Source organism: Aythya marila (assembly GCF_965140915.1).
Source record: "Aythya marila genome assembly, chromosome: Z".
Taxonomy (NCBI): Eukaryota; Metazoa; Chordata; class Aves; order Anseriformes; family Anatidae; genus Aythya; species Aythya marila.
Genome location: NC_139080.1, coordinates 51182255 through 51202917, shown reverse-complemented (window position 1 = coordinate 51202917; position 20663 = coordinate 51182255). Strand labels below are relative to the sequence as shown.

Genomic DNA, 20663 nt, shown 5'->3' with positions numbered 1-20663 from the left:
GGCAGTTATAATTCAGTTTAAGTTGAAGGTTATAAATTTTCAGGTGTATTTCTACACCTTCTATTTGTAGATGGCAAATTTATTGATACGTAAAAATGCAGCAATGCAAGGAAGCTTTATTGCTTTAGAAGTACATTTTGCAATGTACATTTGAGGACATGGCATACTCTTCCTTTGTTTGTCAAAGTTCAAGAGCATACTACCTTTTGTAGAAAATTTTTCAGATTAATTGTGATTAATGTATGAAAGGGCCTTTCAAAGGAAAATGATTACATTTGCTACCAACTTTTAAAATAGAACTAGAACAATTGCCCCAGTCATGAAATACGTGAACTTATCTCAATTGTAAATTAACTACAGTGTTAAATAACTCTATTCTCTGTCTGTGTGTGTGTCTCTATGAGTGCTCACATGCTTTGAGTTCTAATTAAAGAGACTAATTTTAGTTTCAGAGAATTATAAATTCCATGAGACAGGACAGTGAGAGGTAGAATTACAATATGCTAGTTATTATGCTATTTGGAAAAGAAAATTGCATAACTAATCTTTTGTCATGTAAAATTCATTATGCTTGAACTTGAAATGTATTGTTTGTAGCCTTTGTGCATATAGTATTCCCTTTCATTGGATAAATGTTTTATGAACATTTACATAAGTTACTTAATATTGTATTGTGTTATTTTCTGATATAAATGTGTATCACTTATGTATCATATTATATCAATTGCAGTATTATACCATTAGCTGTGCGGAAAAAAAGATCCATCTCAGCTGTGTCCATGTGACCTGTCGTTCTGCTGGAAGTCTGAAGCATTCATTGTGGAAGTTCTCTGTTTTTTACTGAAAAAGCATTGTCACCTTTGGCATTTCTGGGTTAGCCAGCAGGATGACTTTCATTCCTTTAAGGCCCTAACTTAACTAAATCAGTGGATAAGAATCACTTGGGCGTTACCAGCTTCCTCAGCTGGAATTCTGTAGCACATTGTATAGAAATTTATCTGCAAGGGTTTATTTAAGGGATCTATCTTTTCCTTTCATGACACACTTTCAAAGGATGACATCAGTGTGAAAAGGGGCAGCTTTTGTAATGGAAGCAGGATTCTTGAATGGGAAAAGGTACTCATCATTCCAAATTGCTCTAAAGGTCAGCAGTTATATCACAGTTACACTCAACCTCTGCTGAGACAATACTCTCTTGCTTCTCATCTGTAGCTCCCAGTTCTGCAAAATTATTGAAAATAAGGAGAAAATCAAATAGCAAAAAAGACAGTGTTACAATCATTAAAGTCTCACATGTATTTTCAAACTTGTTATACCAAAACCTCTGTGTTATTCTGAGATGACTTTTAAGGCAAGCTAGTTAATATGGGGATGGGAATATAAGGTAGGGTTTATTTCTTACACAATAAAATCTGTTCAGTGATGTTATTCTGGGTTTATTTTAATGTGTCTCAGCTAAAAAACATTCCTTTACTGACATTAGTGAGCTTCATTATACCAAATCGTAATTCCTGTATTCCAGTTATGTTTTTGTAAATTCTCATTCAGTCTATTAGTTTTCAGCATCAGAGTAGCAAAATTGCACATTGCATGTTTAATGGCTAACAAACTTATGGAGTAAAGTTAGAACTAATTGCACACTTCTATTCTGCTGTGTCTGTGCAAGGTAGAAATTTAAATCATTGCTTTTCTAAAGCTGCCATTCATAAAGCATCCAGTACTCTCTTACATGCAGATCCAATCAGAATTTTACATGGCTGCCTATGTAAATCAAATATAGAAGAGAAGTTTTTATAGAACTTTGGCTTTCTGGCAGCAGAAATGCTGTCATGTTGTGTCAGATGTCACGTCTGGGCTGCATTATGACAAAATGGGGAAATAGAGAAAAATGTAAAGAAAGTAAATTCCCTTTGAAATCTTGTGATGAATTATGTAAATGATTCTGGGGATTGTTATTTAAATATTTATTTTTTATCCCTATACTGCAAACTAAAGAATACAAATGAAGGAATATAAATCAATACTAGTGAAATATCATTTGCAAACATGGACTCTGAGGTACTAGGGAATAAGTTAATGTATTGAATGCCACCTCCTTAAGATGGTGGCTTATGGCTCTTCATAGGTATTACCCTGAAATCCATGGTGGCCAATCACTGTTTCTGCCAGCTTCTGATGTCAATCAGAGGTGAGTGGCCCAATTGCACTTCAGAGCTTTTTGAAGCAGGACAGGTTTTGTCGACTTCTGTGGCAAAACCATAATGGAGATGCTGAGCAGGATCCTGAAAGGGGACCCATGGGGCATAGTCATATAAAACTAAAACATACAAATAGGAATGTGAAAGCTCAAATTTCCACTGCATATATCATGCTGATGCTTTAGGCATCTCCTAGCAAGGTGTTGTAACCCTACAACTTACATGTATCTTTGTTCCTTTTTCCCCTTTAATTCTCCAGGTGCAGCAGCCTCTACCTGCACAAAGGAGTGCTGTTTTCACCTTGTCCTTAACAAAATTTCAGAATTCATTGCAGATTAGGATCATATAAACAGCTGTCGACTTTGGTGGTCAGAATACAAATTATATTTACACTGAATGCAAACCAAAACTTGTCCTTGCTTTCTCTGGCCAAGCTGAGAATACCAGCTCACGTATTTATTTGATCTTTGTGCAGTGGTTGGTGTGAAAGATTACAGAAGTAGATATAAACATAAGATAAACACTTTTACAGTGGGACAGTTGAGAAGAGAGGCTACATGGTCTCCAGAGTAAATCTCAGTTGTAATATGACTTTTCCTTGATATCTGAATGCTTTACCCTTCCCACTTTGCCCTGGCAGCAGTATACATCACTCTCCAGACTGAGGCACCCTTTACAAATTTTCCGTTTTTGAAAATTATTTTAATTTAATTATTTTAATTTTGCTAGGTCCTGCAATAATAGCTGTAACATGCCAGACCAAACACATATGGGAGGGCAGAAAACACCACCAACAGAGGTGAGAGTGGGCAGAATGGGCAGGCCAGGGAGGCAAGCTGGCTGGGCTCAGCCTACCCCCAGGAGTCGTGCTCCTACTGCATCTATTCAGAAAATATCTGAACTACCCTGTTATTTAGCATTACCTATGCGAGGCATTTTTGTATGCCCTCTGAAGAACACTTCTCCCTGCGCAGATAAAACAAGGAGCCACACTGACAAGACAGTGCGATGAACCCAAAGTAGGCTTATGGATGTAGTGAGCAAATTTATTCTTCAAAACATCCTTTGCGGTGGATGTAGGGGAGTGCCAGCTGCAGTGCTTCAGGGCATGGGAGGAAAAGAGGGGCTGGGCATCTCAGTGTCCTGCCAGGGACCACTGACCTGACACTGTGCCTGCTCTCGGGATGTTTACAGCCCCTGCCAGCCCCTGTTTGCTCATCCAGCCAAACACGTGTTTGGCATGGGGAGGGATGCCTCCAGATGTCAGCAGCAATTAAAGCCAGCTGCAGGAAGAAGGGAGATTCAGTGAGTTCAGCAACTTAACATGTGACCCATGGACTGAACCCACCGGGCATACTCCCTGTTCTTGGGGAGAAGAGGCCAAAGGAGCCGATGATTTTCTTCCCTGCTTGACCTCTCCCAGCCTGGTGCAGGAAGCCCCATGGTGGCATCGGCCAGAAGGGCCACAGGTGGCTCAGCAAAATCACCTGGGACTGCATATCCTGCAGGAAAAAGCAGGCTGGACCTTCCCAAGCTGATGGCAGAGGGTCTGCAAGGGGGACGTCTCCATCTGAACCCTCAGCATGCCTCCACCAGCACACCACGGTGCAGGCTGCACTCAGCAGTACCCAACCCTGAGAGCCAGCGACAGGTCTGTGGGTGGATGGAAACAGAGGCACATTAAAAAGCCTGCTGGAGTGTCTCCCAGAGTCGCGATGAATGCCTCATGATTGCATTTATGACTTTTAATCAAAATTCATTTGTTTCCTGAAATCTTGCCTTTATTTATACCTTTTGGAATCAATACAGATTTTGGAACTGAAGCCCATGTGAATACCAAATATAATTATTTTCAAGTCTCTCGTTTTTCAAGAAGTTATTAAGGGTGAAGCACAACTTTATACCAATGCAAGTCAGGGCTATGGAATATATTTTAATGGTACTGGTTGAGAAAAACTTTCTTTGAAGAATAGGAAAGGAACTTTCCTCTTAAATAACTGGAGATGTAAATTCACCTTGTTACCAGTGCAGTAGGAAATTACCTGAAATACCAATGTTTCTGATATTTATTTCAGAAGTCAGAGCTATTTCCTTTCAAAGGCATATGCTCAGCATTCTATTTTCAAGTGAAATAAGAATGTAGAAACTTGTAGTCCCTAGGGTTGCATATTATACACTCATTGCAGCCCCTGGAAGACTGACTTATGGTGTCTGATAAAACCAAGTCTCACTCAAAATGTTTAGCAGCCTAAAGCAGCATCAAGTGGACTACAGGAAACTGACTAACATCTGCTTGAACTCTCTATGCTGTCCTTTTATCTTCCCTCTCCAATCAAGCAGTGGGCCTGTGTGATGCACCCCAGGACTCCTGCACTCAATTCCTGGCTCCTGCATGTACCTTTTGGGGAGCAGACCCTAGCAAGAGCACTGCAGAAGCTTCATCAGTGGTCCGGCTTGCACTGTGTGGCTGCAGCACCCAATTTTTATATGTCAACTAACTGGATCCCACAGTTCTTTTTTTATTATTATTTTTTTTTCTTTTTCTTCTATCCAATAAAACATATACAGAACAATAGGAGAAAACCTCCTCTTCTATGGGAGTTCCCTTGTTGCTGGATAACATATCTGTGTTCTTATAATCTGTCTTCTTCCTGTAAGAAATGAATCATTCTTCCTTTTCTTACAGAATTCCTGAGCTTCTTGAAGCTGAGTGGATGAAAACATGCATCACAATGAGGACAGTTTAAAAGGATGCAGGTGATCAGGAGTTTATCTGCAACAAAAAGGTGTACCCTTTCAAGCCTACCAGCTTGTCTGGATCACAGAGCAGTGGTGCTACAATAGTGCGCTATTGAGACTGTAAGACTTTTTGTGATGTGAGTGAAGTTAAATGCAAAATACAAAACTTCTGCCTAATGTTATGAAATCACTGTCATGAAATTTTCTGGGAATGTAATCCAGCCTCTTTTATCAAGTCATGTCATGAATCTTCCAGACCATGAGGGAGGAGGGGCTACTAAACCTTGGCAAATACCCTTCTAGTAGTTGCTTGCTATAGCAATGGGGTGGATAAAATATAGATTATCTGCTGGATTTTAGGTTGAGAGAGTGGAAAATCCCCAACGAAATAAAAGGAAAAACAAAGTTTGACTCTTTAAAGTCACAAAATGAGAGGTTCTGGTGGGACTAAAGGAACTGTAGAAGAGGGCTTAAGATATCCTTTTGGAATCCAGTTTAGAGGGACAAGATCCTGAAGGACTCGGAGGATGCAGAGCACAGCATCAAAAGTGACATGTGCATGTGTGCAAGGAAGAATGAGGAACTGGAAAGTCCTCTCCAGACAGCAGAGGAGGTACTTTCCTCTTTGTTTATTGCTTGTAAAACACGAAAGAGAAGCCATGAAGTGAATGGACACGTCCCTTCATGGGTGTGTAGGGGTCTCTGATTGTCCACGTGGGTGTCCATAAAATGTCCATCTCTGTTTTGTGTTAATCTGGGTGGCAGCATTCCATCCTCTCTGAAATTATATTTCGCCCTATTATATGCACAAAACCATAGTCCCACACTACACACCATTAAGCCTGCCACCCACAATGCAGCTGGAAAGGTTTATGATCTAAAATAAAGGATGCTTCAGTGGGAGAAACTGCAAGGGACAGGGAGATAGATGGGATTTGAGCTTCAAATTTATTTTCCATAGTAGAAGCCTCATGGAAAAATAAGAAGAGGATAATATACCATACTCTTTTCTTGCTCTGTGACAGTATGGGATATATAAAAACTTAAATTCCCTGTAAAAGATAAAAAAAAAAATGGCATTCTGTCATCCTGTCCTGTTCAGGTTTCTGTGTGCATGTGTGTTTGCTTGCTTTTAAGTAGAAATTTTGGGGAAACAAACAAACAAACAAACAAAAACTTACATGTTTTAATTGGTCTATTTGACAGACATTCTAAAGCTGACCTTGTTTTTCCCATGGGAAAGGAAAACAGGAACCTTCTTATTTTAGTTATTTTCCCTCAAAATAAAACACAACTATGGAAAGGACAGTAGGGTGGAAACAAGAACAACTCTCAGGGTCAAAATGTCTAGATAAAAGTTGATCTGTAAATGCTAGTGAGTGTATCCTCTCCCATTGCAAGGTACTTTTTATTTTCTAAAGAAATGTTTATTTTCTAAAGAAATGTGCCATAGGAATACATATGACATGATTACATTTTAATGAGTGTTAATTCATGTATATATAATCTTATTTTCAAATTGCAATTTATAATCATTATGCAAAGGTTAATGTATCTGAAGATCACAAATTGTAATAAATATTCAGATTGTCTGATAAATGCAGAGTTTACTGCCATTAAAAAGAAAGATTGCTGACAACAATCAGTGAAGAAGGAGAGAGAAATGCTAGCAGATTATAGCTCTGATTTTGCAAAGGTATGGGAATACCCTTTGATTTTTTATTTATTTATTTATTTATTTATGGTACACATTTTGAATGTTAATGTTCTGATGAAGACGGTTTCAGACAGCCTGTGAGGCTACTGCTGTACTTGGTGAAGCAGAATCCACTGAAGAGTTGCTGAAGCAGAACTGAAATTATAGCCTCACTTTCAAGAACAACAGTATTGTCAACTAATTACTTCTAACACACAAGTAGGATTCTCATTCCTTTTTTTTTTTTTTTTTTTTTGGGTGGGGGGGGGAGGGTTGTTTCATTGATTTGTTTGTTAGTTTGTTTGTTTGTTTTTTTGTGATAAAGTATAAACCCTTAAAAGGCAGCTTTTCATCTTGGGTTTTCACTGGTTCCTTGGCAGTCCTGATCCTTTATGCTTAGAAATACAAGAAATGTACAGAAGAATGGAAACTAAAGATACAACTTGTAACTATCTGTAATTGCTGCAGTGGGAAGTGGGTTAAGTTCTCTGTCGACTAGATGAAGGTATTTGTTTCACAGAAATTGCTTGTCTAAATTTCCGTATTTATTTTGAAAAGTTATAACCTTTATATTGCATATCCATGGTTAACACTGTCTATATATAATGCATCCTACATAGCAGGTTGGGAATACTGACAGCAGACTTAAAAATTACAATAATTAAATGAATGTGTACACCAATTATGTTGTTGCATATTCCTTGTTTTCTTTCCAGAAAGTATATTACAGTTTATCATTTACAGATGTTGCAGATGTAAGAAAGGGTAATATAAAATCCATTTCATGTCCTTTTGAGCTGCAAATGGCTTAATTTTATTTTATTTATATATTTAGGTAAGGATTTATGACTGTTAATACTATAAATTTTCTACCTGCTGATTCTCATAAGAACCAGCCTACAAGGATTTTAACCATGTTACTCCTTTTAAAGGCTTTAGAATTTTTTTATTTTATTACTACTATACATTTAAATATTCATTGAGGAGAAGACTTGCGATACTGATGTCTGTGTATCTGTATATCCTCTTTTAAAAAGAGGGCATAGAGAGGAAGTCTGTTGGGTGCATATTTCAAATCACTGCACAGGTGCATGGATGGTATAAATACATTGGTGTTTCACAGATTCATGCTTTCAGATCTTCACAGGTAGTATTTCATAAAGCTAGCAATTACTTTAGCAAATGCAGTGAGTAATTCAAGCTTTTAGAGTAGCTTTGACTTTTTGCATGTATAAATTGTCCTCACACATCTTACATTATGTGAGTGCATTAATATTTTAAAGGTGAGGATTCATTTTAAACATTCCATGGTGCATTAAATAAAAGTGAGCTGCATGGTATTGGAGAGAATGTACAGAAAACAACAACAACAACAACAAAAAACATGATAAATTTCTTTGTTTTATTGCTAAAGTTAACCCCACCAACTTGCTTGAACAATGCCAATAGCTGCAAGGCACACCAAGAGTGTCTTTTCCCATACAAAGTCTTTAAAAGCTGTTGAGAAGATAATGAAGATATGTGTCTGCAGGGAAGGGCAATGTCAGTTTGATAACAAATTTGTAAAAAAGAGGATCAAGTATAGCCATAAAAGGGTATTGTTAATACATACTCATAAACTGTGTAGTTGCTGTTGCAAATTACTGTACAGTATGCAGTACAAGTGGATATAAGGTACATTTGCATACAAGGGTAGGACATATGTCATTTAATTTTTTAGCTTTGTTCTTTTCTCTAATCAAGTTTAGTTTATTTACAACCGGTTTAAAATGCCTGTCACAGCAACTGAGCTGTGGGCACATGGAAATATCTCCACTCAAATAGTTTGTGTACAGATGTTTGAGCCTGAAGAAACTTGCCATGTGTTTTTGTAGCTAAGGAAGTGAGTAATCAGTGAAACTAGTATGGGTGGTATAGGAAAATCATGCACATGGGCTTGGCACAGTTGTGTGCTTGCTACATTCCATGGGATATTTCATAATGGAAACCCAATTGCTCCACTAACATAGGATACCTACATATCAGGCATACATTGTGAAGCACCCAGTCACAGGACCACAATCTGCCCTTACACATTAGTCCAGTAAATCTCGAATTAACAAGAAAAGGACAAAGGGAATACTCCAGATGTTTAAAGCAAAGAATATGCTGTTTTGTCTTAGTCTTGATGAGTTCATTGCTTAATTGCAATTTTTATCACTTAAAGGGCCTTTATCACTTACAGGGCCAAAAGTGTAACTAGACAAGATGGTAATTAAGTCAGCAGAACTGTAGCAGTATGCTTGGCCTTGGGTCTTGTTAACAGGTCGAACATATTAAACCATATGTCTCCATGAGTTGCTTTTGCTGGTCAGATTCTTCTTTTCAATTAGCTTGTTTCAAAGGCCTCTCTTTTTGTTTTATGTGATATAGACAGAACAGAGCAATGAATGATCTGCCAAGAAATAGAAATAAACAGATGCCACCACACTAAATGATGTTTCATCTTTAATGTTTGTTGTTGTTGTTTTTCTAAAAATTAAAATACCTGCTTTAAATCCATGTACACATAGATTGTGCATGTCACATTTTAGACTGGATGTCTTCAATACATGTAGATTTTTGAGTTACCATTTCTGCATTTCTTTTGAAAGATGAAGGGCCAGTAATGTTAATCTGAATGCACCTCAGGCTACGCTGGGACAAGTTTTGGCAACTGATGGTCAGCTCCACAGCCTCTCTTGTCTCTCAGAGTATTTGTGCCATACTCCAGCCACACAAATAGGATTACTGGAGAGTTTTTGAACTGGTAGGATACAGAAATTAGGAAAAAGGGTAGAAGTGAGATTCTACTCCGCAAAATGAGAATGTGATTTACTACTGTCTCTTTGGTTGTGACTTTTCAAAAAAATACAAGGCTTTCATGAAAAGAATATACATATATGAATGTTGACACAAAACATCATTTATGTTGTATACGGTGGTAAAGAAAGGGTAGTTTAAACAGAACAACACCAAATTGTAAGTTTCTAGAGCTGCAGATCTTGTAGCCTATCTTTCCATTAGTTCTACTGTTTTCAAAGTAAGAAGCTTTAAAATATGAGCCCTGAGGAAATCCTTTAACTATAGAGCAATTTTCAACTAAAGTCAACTTTGAAACAAGTGAAATGCAGAAAGCCCTGAAAGACCAGTCAAAGGTACTGTGAACAAGTTTTAACTCTAAAGAGTCCTGTGAATTTGTATCTTTCATACCAGTGTGTAGCTAGCTCTATTAACTAATTCAATGTCATTTTAATTTCAAAAATCTTAGTGGCTTGACAAGAAAAGTTGTCTTTTGGTGACATTTGACCAGATCTTGTGCTAATAAGTCAGCTTCTGGGTTGAAACTATATGAGGGATATTAAGTCTTGGGATGTCTCAAGGACTAACATGTTGATTCAATGCTGCTAATAATATGCAAGTTCAGTTCTGTTTCTTTATTACTTTATAAATTTAGTACCTTAGAATGTAAGCATCACCTCAGGGAGATCTATAATTGAAGTACCTAATGGATGTGTGCACACTGGCAAGGAGAGCAAGGAGAAATTATAATAACAACCTGATGTGGATAGAGTGATGTGCAATTGTGTACTTATTAAACAGAGGATTAGTCACATCTGCAAGGAACCCATTATAGAAAGTAATTGACTAGGGCAACCCTGCGTTAAAACAAAACCAAAAAAGCAGGGCTTTTTTTTTTTTTTTTTTTTTAAGTGAAGGATAATCTATTTTTTTTTCTAACAATTTTAAGTTTATCTGAGATGTAAAGAAATAAAAAATAAATAATATAAAGAATTCTTGGAATGTTGGTTACATCAATTACTTTTAAACAACCTTGAGGCTTTTCCACCCATAACATAACCTGGATCATTTCTGAGTGACTGGAACAAGCTGAAAAGAAAGCTCCTGTCTCCCCTGTCAGCCTTCAATCTGTAACACAGAGGTGTGATGGAGTTCAGGCAGGCTGGAGGAATTCTTACAAGGGCTGCAGAGGTCCTTATACAAGAAAATACACTTTAAAGTTATGTAACCATTTCTATGTGGTCTCCTACATAGGCAACATTTTCTGTTGGAAGAAGTTTCTGGTGCCCAACTCCAGTGGAGCTCTCCCGACACAATCAAAAGTGACTGGCAGGGAAGAAGACAGAAGTCTCGGGGTCTCCCTTGCAGCATCCACCAGCTGCTGCCCATTCCAAGTCTAACTAATTAGTTGTGCCTAGAACTAACACCCAGATAATGTCAATAGCTGGTTAACTTCTGCTTTCAAGTACCTGTGTACTGCTTTCAAGTACCTGTGTAGAGACAGTTAAACATCATTTTGATGCATAGGAAGTAGTTGATGATATCACTAAAGTTCTGGCTTGCAGAAGTGCTCCAAATAGGGCAAAGGGTGTGATTATGCTGGGTACTGTGCCTTTCTCTGGAGACAGACTGCCTGTCCCCACCACCTTATAATCATATACAGTGATGAGTACACTCAGAAGGCTGTCTGGAGCCCAAAGCTTAGGAAATACATTTCTTTCAGCTTTGCAATGCAGTCTTGTTATTTTCCCACATATAATCTATAGCATAAAGATTAGCATTCAGAGTGTGAAAAGCTGCTAAGTGTAAAACTGTCAGACATCCCCTCATTCCTAAAATCAATGAGTAGCACTTAATGGTATGAAAATGAGCATCTTGTTTGTCTCTGTATTATCCAGAATAGGTGCCTATTCAGAGACTAAAGTAAAATAATTAACTGCATTTGATTATCACTGAGTTGCTGATTGCACATATCTCTCTGAAGTCAAGTTTCTTCAAAAACTGGAAAGATACTGTGTGCTGGCACTATGTGTATTCCAAGTTTGACATTTAAAACCAACATGTCAAAAGCTGATCTTCCCTGACAGTTGTTTTCTCCCACAGTCAACTGCAGCATTGACATAATGCATAGAAAAATGTCAGGAAAGCATTTCCTAAAACACTCAGATCTGTGAGAGCAAGTATGGAATACTGCATCTTGTGATTGCAGGTTTAGGGAAGAGTGTTAAGTGTGTATAATATGCATATAGCTGACAGTGTGTGCTTAAATGACATGGAAATCAATGACATAATGTGTGAGTGTTAGTTTTCTGTAGTCAAACTACCAGAGATCTTTAAGAAGGGGGCACCACTGCTTTTTACCTTCACTGTAGTATCTCTACCACCATGTTACATGCCCGTCTCAATTTATATATTTCTTCTTTTATAACAAGGTTGTTTATCACCAGAGTTATTTGCTCCACAAGGTATCATAAAAACAAAAACAAAACAAAAACAAAAGAAAGCAAGGCAAGAAGGAAAGGAAAGGAAAGGAAAGGAAAGGAAAGGAAAGGAAAGGAAAGGAAAGGAAAGGAAAGGAAAGGAAAGGAAAGGAAAGGAAAGGAAAGGAAAGGAAAGGAAAGGAAAGGAAAGGAAAGGAAAGGAAAGGAAAGGAAAGGAAAGGAAAGGAAAGGAAAGGAAAGGAAAGGAAAGGAAAGGAAAGGAAAGGAAAGGAAAGGAAAGGAAAACATTTTTACAAGACTGGGTGTTCCTTAAGTTTTAGCTCATTGTTAGACAGTTCTCTGCAGTTTTTATCAGGTAGTAGATGAAACGAGCTTTTAAATAATGAGAAGTTAACATTTCAAATCTTCCTACCCTTTCAATCGTAAATTGAATCAGGCAACAATAGCTGTGCAATTTTAGTATTTTTGTTGCTTTAAAACTTTCTCTATTCTGTTTGAGGCATTTTTTTTAGAATAATACTATCAAAATAATATTGTGACTCTGCTTTCTGAATCCACTTATACCTGGTAACTGGTTTTGCTGAGGTATGCTTATAACCATTATTGACCTTTGTCCAGTTACAGAGTAGTAGCTACAATCACTTGCAAGTTCCACTTGTGCAAGCCACGCACTGCACTGTATTCTTCTTTTCCTATTTCTTCTGAACATGTTCAGTTGACACAGTGCTGCCCTTCGACCTTCAACACTTCTGTTCCTGAGGTCATTTCTCAGGTGGTGTCGATGACCAGGCCTAAGCACGGCATCCAGCCGTGCTTCCTTCCTACTGGAAGGAAAACCCAGTATGTGAGGGAGGAGGAAGCAGCAGCTGGCAGACACCCAGGCAGACGGACACAGCAGCAGAAGTGCCAGGCCAGTGGTAGCACAGTGTGTGCTCTGCTGTCCAGAAACATCCAAGCTCAGCCACAAATCTTGGCGATTCTCTTGCTACCATGGAGCAGGTTATATAAAAAACATTTTCTTGTTAACTGTACTTGTAATCCTCATTCTGATTTTAAGTAAGAAGAAGAAACATTTGCCCTTGAGCTGCATTAGTATTTGACTTGTTTTAGACTGCCTTCCTAAATGTTTTCCTCTCATTTCAAACACTATTTATGCCCTTTTCTTATAATTGCTGTGATGTCACAAACACTGGGCCTTCCACTTTGGAGACACATTCATTTTACTGTCCTGCATCAGATCCTGGTCTGTCCCACCTCAGAACATTTCTGGTCTGTGTATAAAGCCTTAAATACACTTGTCTTTCAAGCCCCTCCACATACAGTAGTATCAATTGCAGTTTGTCCATCCTGCAGCAAGGAATGCAATTTGTTTCCGAATTGCTTTTTCTGTAGGCTACCCACTGGAACACTGTGATTAAACCTTCATTCACTTCTAGGGAAAGAAAGTTCTACCCCAGTCCAAGTGGTATGGTAGGAGGGAGAGATTCCTGCCAGCTCAGGGTCTGGTGACATGTAATATCACTGACTGGATTCTGCAATGCCAGCAGAGTAGTATGGAATTTCTGACATGTCTCTCATATGTGACACAGAGGCAGGCAGAACTGCTGTCAAGTCCCTTTCCATCTCATTTTTCTCCACGAGGACAAAGTTGCATGGAACTAAACAAAAGGGCTATTCACAATTAATGTTGCTTCCCCCTTGCCCTACAGATAACAAAGTGCATCTAAATGGCTTCTACTCTGACCTCAGCAAACTAACGATGAAAAGAAGGAGACTGTGGGATTATTCGTTTCAGCTTCCCTGGATGATGGATGGAGAGATATTCAGTGCCACTTTGGTGCCATCTGGGAACATGACACCAGATTCTAGCATGACCCTGGAACAGAAAACAACCTTTGCCTTTGTGATTTTATTATTTATTTTCTTGGGAATCCTCGTTGTTCGCTGCTTCCGAATTCTCCTTGACCCCTATCGGAGTATGCCAACCTCAACCTGGGCTGATGGACTTGATGGAGTGGAGAAAGGCCAGTTTGATTATGCTCTTGCTTAGACACTGAGAACTGTTAAGGCTTATTTAGCGCACTGATAAAATAAAATAAATAAATAAATAAATAAATCAGGAATGTATCTTATTTTGGTTATGCTTTACATTTTATCAAATATTGTAGGAGTTACAATATGCACATATGGACACTTTTTTTAAAATATGAAATCAAGTAAAATTTTTTACAGTAGTTTAGTGAATTTTCCCATAGGAAAAAGAGACAGGTTGTATTAGCAGAATGGTGCTTCAAAATGCATTGGAACAATATATAGTACATGTGATCTCTTATAATTTGATAAGAAACACTACAGCAAATGTTTGGTTTTGTTTGTTTGTTTGCTTCTGGGATATGCTTTTTATCATTAACCAGACTCTGTGGAGGAAAGCGCCTTATAAATGTGGTAAGAATGCCTTTTTATGATCTGTACATAGCAAATAAATTTCTCAAGCCCCACAAGTCTCATTTTTTAATCCCATGATCTGAGGACAAGTGAGTAAATTTCCTGTTCTGTAAGATAAGTATGAAGGCTCTAGAAAATTTCAGGAGAAAAAATGCCTCAATTTTTTTCTGAGGTTTAATGCTCTTTCTTAGCATTAAACAGTGATTAAGCTACTTAATACTAACAAATCACTGACCGTAATCTTTGTTGTGAATAAAATATGTAATGGCTTTGGCCTATCTTTGTCTTTTTTTGCCAAAACTGATTTTTACTAAGATAAATTTTTACATTGTTCTTACAACAGCTTATGCAAACAAATCTCAGTCTTGCATGAATTTCAGACTGTGTATTTCAAGCATTCAGTCAGTCTGTTTATTTGGTGTGCAGGTCACATTGCATTGTTCTGTTTCCTAATTGGCTGACTTAAACATCAGCAGTAAGAATCAATGAAAAACCATCACCCCCTTCATAGAGAAGTATCTCTGAAAGTGCTTGTACAATGAAAAAGTATTCCTAGGAGTTAATGTAAATAAAAACGTATCTGCATGATCGATTGAGGAAAAGAAACATTTAAAAGATGGCATTAAATTCAGTAGAATGACTTACAGTCTAAGTGGATGTTTGCAAGCACAGTTTAGCAGTACTGAAATACCATAGTGGAAATAACATCTGATGTACTGCCAGGAAGTAAAGGCCACACTCCTGAACACACAAGAACCGTGAAAACAGTCCTGGTGCTACCTGGTTTGTGAAATGTCTCATGGAATGGGAAAGGGAGACAGCATGCTGCCTGTTTTAAGAAAAAGCCTTAGATCCAGCTATTTTGCACTCAGTATAACAATGACAGGCAGTTGGGAAGTATTCCCTTTGTGCTTTGGCTTGCAGCCTGTAAATGGAGGAGCAAAGCCAGCCCCGTAGCTGGTACAGCTGGGGCTGTGCTGACTCACTCGTGCTGAGGCCCTGACTCTCACTGTGGCACTTGGAGCTATTTATTTCCTTTTGCTGCTTGTCCTGTCCATCGGTTAAAGGTTGTAGCTATTTGTGGAAGAGGCAGTGGGACAGAGGGTGGCTCATCACTGTGGCTATCACAGTTCACAGGAAGGCAGTGAGAGCTCCCAGCTCAGCTCCATGATGAGAAATAAAGGAACAGGGCTACAACCTGTCACTGCTGGCATACAAGCACAGCTCTGCTTCTCTGTGTCACGGGGGCAGTAACCTTTGAGACAGAATGGGCAGAAGGGACAGTATTTTCCAAAAGTCATGAGGTACTACTGGCTTTTGCTACTTCTTGACCTGTACAAGGGCACCTCGATCAAAGCTAACACAAATTTCCAGACTATTAACCAAAGGTAATGACAGGGTGACATACAAAAAATGTTGCTGTTGTTGCATCAATACTGCCTAAAGCAACTTGTTGTCAATATTTATAAAGCTGCATTAACAGCATTTCTACCTCTGGCCTAGGATTTCTCTCCTGTATCAGGGTCTGTTTGTTTGAAGACACTACAAATTTGATTTTATTTTAAAAGAAGACAACTTTTCTTTATAATTACACTGAAAGAGGGAGGTAATGTCTTCAACTGAAAAAAGAAAGTAGACCGGTGTTCAAGTGAGGCAATTTGATTCTTGTGTGGAGCTTGGAAGTCGCTAGCTGAGGACTAATCTGGGGACTGAGCTTGCCAGCATCTCTGGTATGTTTGGAAGCATTCCAAGGAGATATTTTTGTAAACCACTGGGATAAGTCAGTCTGTTAAGGGGAATTTAATCCTGCTGGGCAGTCACTTTAAGTCAATCTATCTGTGGATGTAGCTAAATTCACTGCGGCAAAAAGAGGAAATTCACACCAGTTCCCATACCACAGTAGAGGATTTTTCCTTAGCTCTCTCAAAGTCCAGCAGAAGTTTTCTGAAGACATGCTGGCAGCTTGGTTTTGTGATATTCACTTTTACTTTCCCTGGAGAAACTGGACCAGACTTTGAATGGAAATAGTACTATTCCAGTCCACAAAGCAGTCTCTGGCACATTGCTGTGCCTCATAAGAATAAGTGTTCACTGTGGAATGACCTGAAATATTAATGAGACTGGAAAGAGAGGATCTGTGTGCTAATGCAGCTGTGCTCAGGCTGCTCTGCAGTTCTGCATCACTCTGGTTTAGACTCTCACTTATTACATTGGTTTCTGTAGAAAATCCTATGCAATCTTTAAAAACTGTTCTTGAAATTACTATTTCTTGATGTTAGTGAAACAAAAATACGTATGCACGGTGGACAAAGAAGTAGTATGTGTAAATTTTTGTAAATATCACATTCATGTTAGTTTGTTTGGCAAACAATCTAACTGCAAGAAGTTTAAGTCAAAGGCTACTGCAGAGAAAGAAAGCCAAATAAGGACAGAGAGAAGACTCATGGTAGGCATGAGGGAATAAAGCTGTTGTACTCAAGTCAAGATTTTAAGACTTTTATATCTCAGTTATGACCCTGAAAGCAAAGTACTGGCCCAAACAGTGAAGTGAAATGGGAGTCTGTTCTCTGCAATGTGTGGGGTGTATGTGTGTGAGAACTGCTTTGATGATATTTCTCCACTGCACTCAGAAGTTTGGATGCAACTGATGTTTAGCTAGCTATGACATGAGCTAGTTTTAAAGTACTCACAGAAATCCATAGCTCTGTGTGCTCTGCAGGAGCCATGCAGAGATTACTGCTGTGTATGTTCTCACATGCTGGACCTGCACAGAAATGTGTCTGCTAATGCCATGCAACTAGCAGGATCTGAGCTCTCCTTCAAAGGCAGGTGAAGTTGTGTGACCAGCAGGTTGAGAGGGGTGATTCTCTCCCTCTCCTCCACTCTTGTGAGACCACACCCAGAGCACTGCGTTCAGCTCTGGGGCCTGGACATAGACCAGTTGGAGTGAGTCCAGAGGAGGGCTACGGGGATGATCAGAGGGCTGGAGCACCTCTCCTACGAAGACAGGCTGAGAGAGTTGGGCTTTCTCAGGTGGAGAAGGATCCAGGTAGACTTTATAGTGGCCTTCCAGTGCCTAAAGGGGGCCTACAGGAAAGCTCTTTACAAGGGAATGTAGTGATAGAACAAGGAATAATTGTTTTAAACTAAAAGAGGATAGATTTAGATTAAGACAAAATTCTTTACTATGAGTGTGGTGAGGCACTGGCACAGGTTGCCCAGAGAACCTGTGAATACCCCATACTTGGCTGTATGGGGCTTTGAACATCCTAACTCAGTGGAAGGTGTCTCTGGCTTGGAAAGGGAATTAAAACAAGATGATCTTTAAGGTCCCTTTCAAACCAAATCATTCTACAGCTTTATGATTCTGGTTTGGGATCCAGAAGTACAGCTGTGCTAGCAGAGAGAGAAAAAGAACCATCAAACAATGGATGTAGTTGGCAGCAAGGCAGACTTCTCCCTCACCAGAGATGGACTTTATAGAAAATAATTTGATGTTAATAAGAAAAAATGTATAAAAACAACTTGTCTTATTTTCTCTTTGCTTTGCTTGTTTTGTATTCTGAAGAGATACATAAAGCTTGATTTTGAAAAATAAAATGAAATAAACTAAAAATTCTGAGAATTTTAGCTTAGTCAGCTTTTACCACCCATGTATCCAGAAGAAAGGCTTGTGGGTACTAAATGGGTCTGGATCTGTGAGCTTGATGGAATTGTTACATAGGGATTTTGCAGGTTGGAGATCTATACAGAAGTACTAGAACTACGCATGTGAGCAGTGATCTCATTGGACATTTTCAAGAAGTCTAGCTTGGGAGATGTAAGCTCTGTTATGATCTGTAGACCATTTGCTAGGAATGTATACTCAGTTTGGTGCAAAGATCAACAAATTTGTCAGCCCATGTCAGTGACCACCAAGAAGCAGCCCAAGGACTGCAGGAAAGAATCCAAAAACCTTTGATCTACAATGACTGGCTGTGTGGCCATGACCAAAATTTCTTCAATACAAAAATCTCCTTTTTTTTTTTTTTTTTTTTTTTCATCCTGGCTTATTGAAATATGCTTAGTCTGTAAATACCAGCAAATGTCTCCTGTTACTGTTACATCTTTCATGAAAACAAACCTATTTCTTTCCTACACTTCACATCCTATTTTCAGTGCTTCTGGATTTCTACAGAATTTCAGAACTACTTTCTTCAGCAAAGTTTTGGATTTTATATTCTTATTTTTAAAATATAAAGTTGATGTCATTCCTGCAGCATTGATAACTGTGGCTGCCATGGCTCCTGCTTTTGTGTCAGTGTCATGATGCAAGCAGCTGACAATTCATTGCAATTTTTCTTTTTTCTCTTTTGGCACACAGACTAATCAATCCCCATCATGCCTTCAGAGGTCTGCATTGTTATCTCCATGGTCTAGCAGGAACAGAAGGGAGTGAAAGGTTAAGGGCTTTTCAAGGCAGATACAAAGAACACTTATCATCAGTGCTAAGACAGGATCTGTGAAGCATAGGCTTCTTGCCCATGCTGAAGTCACTATGCCTTAGACAACAAGGTAGTAGAAAATGCGTCTGTTTTATATAGTGGGAAAGCTACTGGTGCTGTAACTTCTCTCAGCACGTTACTTAGGCTAGTGCAAGAACTCCAAGAGAGTTGTGGGATTTGGTGCAGCATACTCCTGGCACCTTGATAACCAGTATCTATCTGAACTATTTTCATTGAGATTCTCCACTTTTGGTAGATTGGTTTAAAAATCTTGCCTAGTCTCTTTAAATTGGTATTATATGTTTAAATTTGGAGAAGTGATATTGAGAATTAAATGTTAACATCCAAGCAAAGAAATGCTTTGCACACGATGAAGCCATGGAAAAAATAAAATAAATTAAAATAAAATTAAAATAAAATAAAATAAAATAAAATAAAATAAAATAAAATAAAATAAAATAAAATAAAATAAAATAAAATAAATCCAGATTTTTTACTATCTATTCCACATAGACAAAAATGGCAAAGGCTGGAGTGGGAACATTGAGTCTTAGAGTATGTTTATTTGTCCGCAGTTTGAGACATCAGAAAGACTTGTGTCAGTTCCTAATCTTTGTAATTCTTTGTCTGATTGTGGTGATCACTTCAGACTCCAATGTAAATTGAAACAGACCTATAGTATTTTAATCTTGTGACATTAGTTACAGTATCCTTGTCACAAAAAAAGAAGTGAATTTATAAAGTTTGTGTAGTTGGAGGTCCCCATTCTTATGAGCTGATTCCATGCAGCCTTGGTTTCTTGTGATCAACTTTAGCAGCATTACTTTAGACTTACATCAGTATAACTGAGAATCAGCCTCCAAATTTCTGAGCATTTCAACAACAAACTTATTAAGCACCCTGATGCTTAATAAATGTGCAGTCCTTTTTTAATCAAATAGCTTTTGAGAAGCAACATCATTGGTTGTTATCATTTAGTAGGTTCTATAAGAGTCATAATATTGTTATGGGTGATAACAAGCTTTTTACAGGCTTGATGACCAGGCAGAATGTAGCTTTCTTCATGATATTTGCCTGACATTCAAGGGGTGAGTCTCATAAAGGAGGAATTAGAATTACCACTAATAGCACCATTTCTATTTTTCTATATCACTCTGTTTTTGGCTAGGCATTACCTCTGGTTGAGATTTGGGTCTTTTATCTTAATTATTTTAGTTTGCTTTTTATATTTGTTTAAACTTTAGATAGTTTTTGTCAGAGTCTTGAATGTTGCTTCATAACCTATATAGACTGACCATAAAACATTACCGTGTACTTGCCAGTTGTATAAATTGAGATGTTTCCTGTTTTCCGTTCAGATTTCTCAGTGTCAGGAGACTGTATTATAAAATTTCTGCCTTCCTTTCCTAAAAATGGTTGGCATAAGATCACTTTTTTTGTCTTCCTTCTTTGTCATTTCAGATCTTTCTGCCTTAGTTTCTTTACTGCATTCCTTTCTTCTGTTTGTGACTCCAAGCTCAGATATTCCTGTCTGCTTGTTCCAGAGCTTTACTTCCCTGAGTAAGGGCCATTTCCAGGTGTCATGAAGCAAAAAGACATGTTGCAGTGGCCAAGGTAGAAAAATATACAGTGAAAGAATTTTAGCAATCAGATATTTAAAACAGTTGAAGAACTGTGATTTTTTTTGTGTGTCTCCTTATTCCTATGACCTAAGCTTATGGGTTACCCTATCAAAAGTATTATTTGTAGTCATTGTGGCTCCTACTATAGATGTGGACAAACAACTTTCATTATTGTTAACTTCAAAAGACAACCAAAAGACTTGGTTATGTACAAAAAT

The 20663-nt window shown here is 38.2% G+C and overlaps 1 protein-coding gene across 2 annotated transcripts; it reads left to right on the top strand.

Moving 5' to 3' along the window:
- Positions 1 to 6606: 6606 nt before the first annotated feature.
- On the top strand, positions 6607 to 13954 carry CTXN3 (cortexin 3). Of its 2 annotated transcripts, none has more exons than XM_082784306.1 (2): positions 6607 to 6633; positions 13604 to 13954. In XM_082784306.1, the coding sequence occupies exon 2, from the start codon at positions 13654 to 13656 to the stop codon at positions 13942 to 13944; it is 291 nt and encodes a 96-aa protein (XP_082640432.1). In that variant the 5' UTR covers positions 6607 to 6633; positions 13604 to 13653; the 3' UTR covers positions 13945 to 13954. The 2 variants fall into 2 exon arrangements, with proteins under 2 accessions (XP_082640432.1, XP_082640431.1); XM_082784305.1 differs by lacking the exon at positions 6607 to 6633 and adding an exon at positions 7008 to 7138.
- The last annotated feature ends 6709 nt before the right edge of the window (positions 13955 to 20663 follow it).

Excerpts from the sequence above, each read along its gene's own strand:
- CTXN3 (XM_082784306.1), top strand. The coding sequence starts at position 13,654 with ATGAAAAGAAGGAGACTGTGGGATTATTCGTTTCAGCTTCCCTGGATG.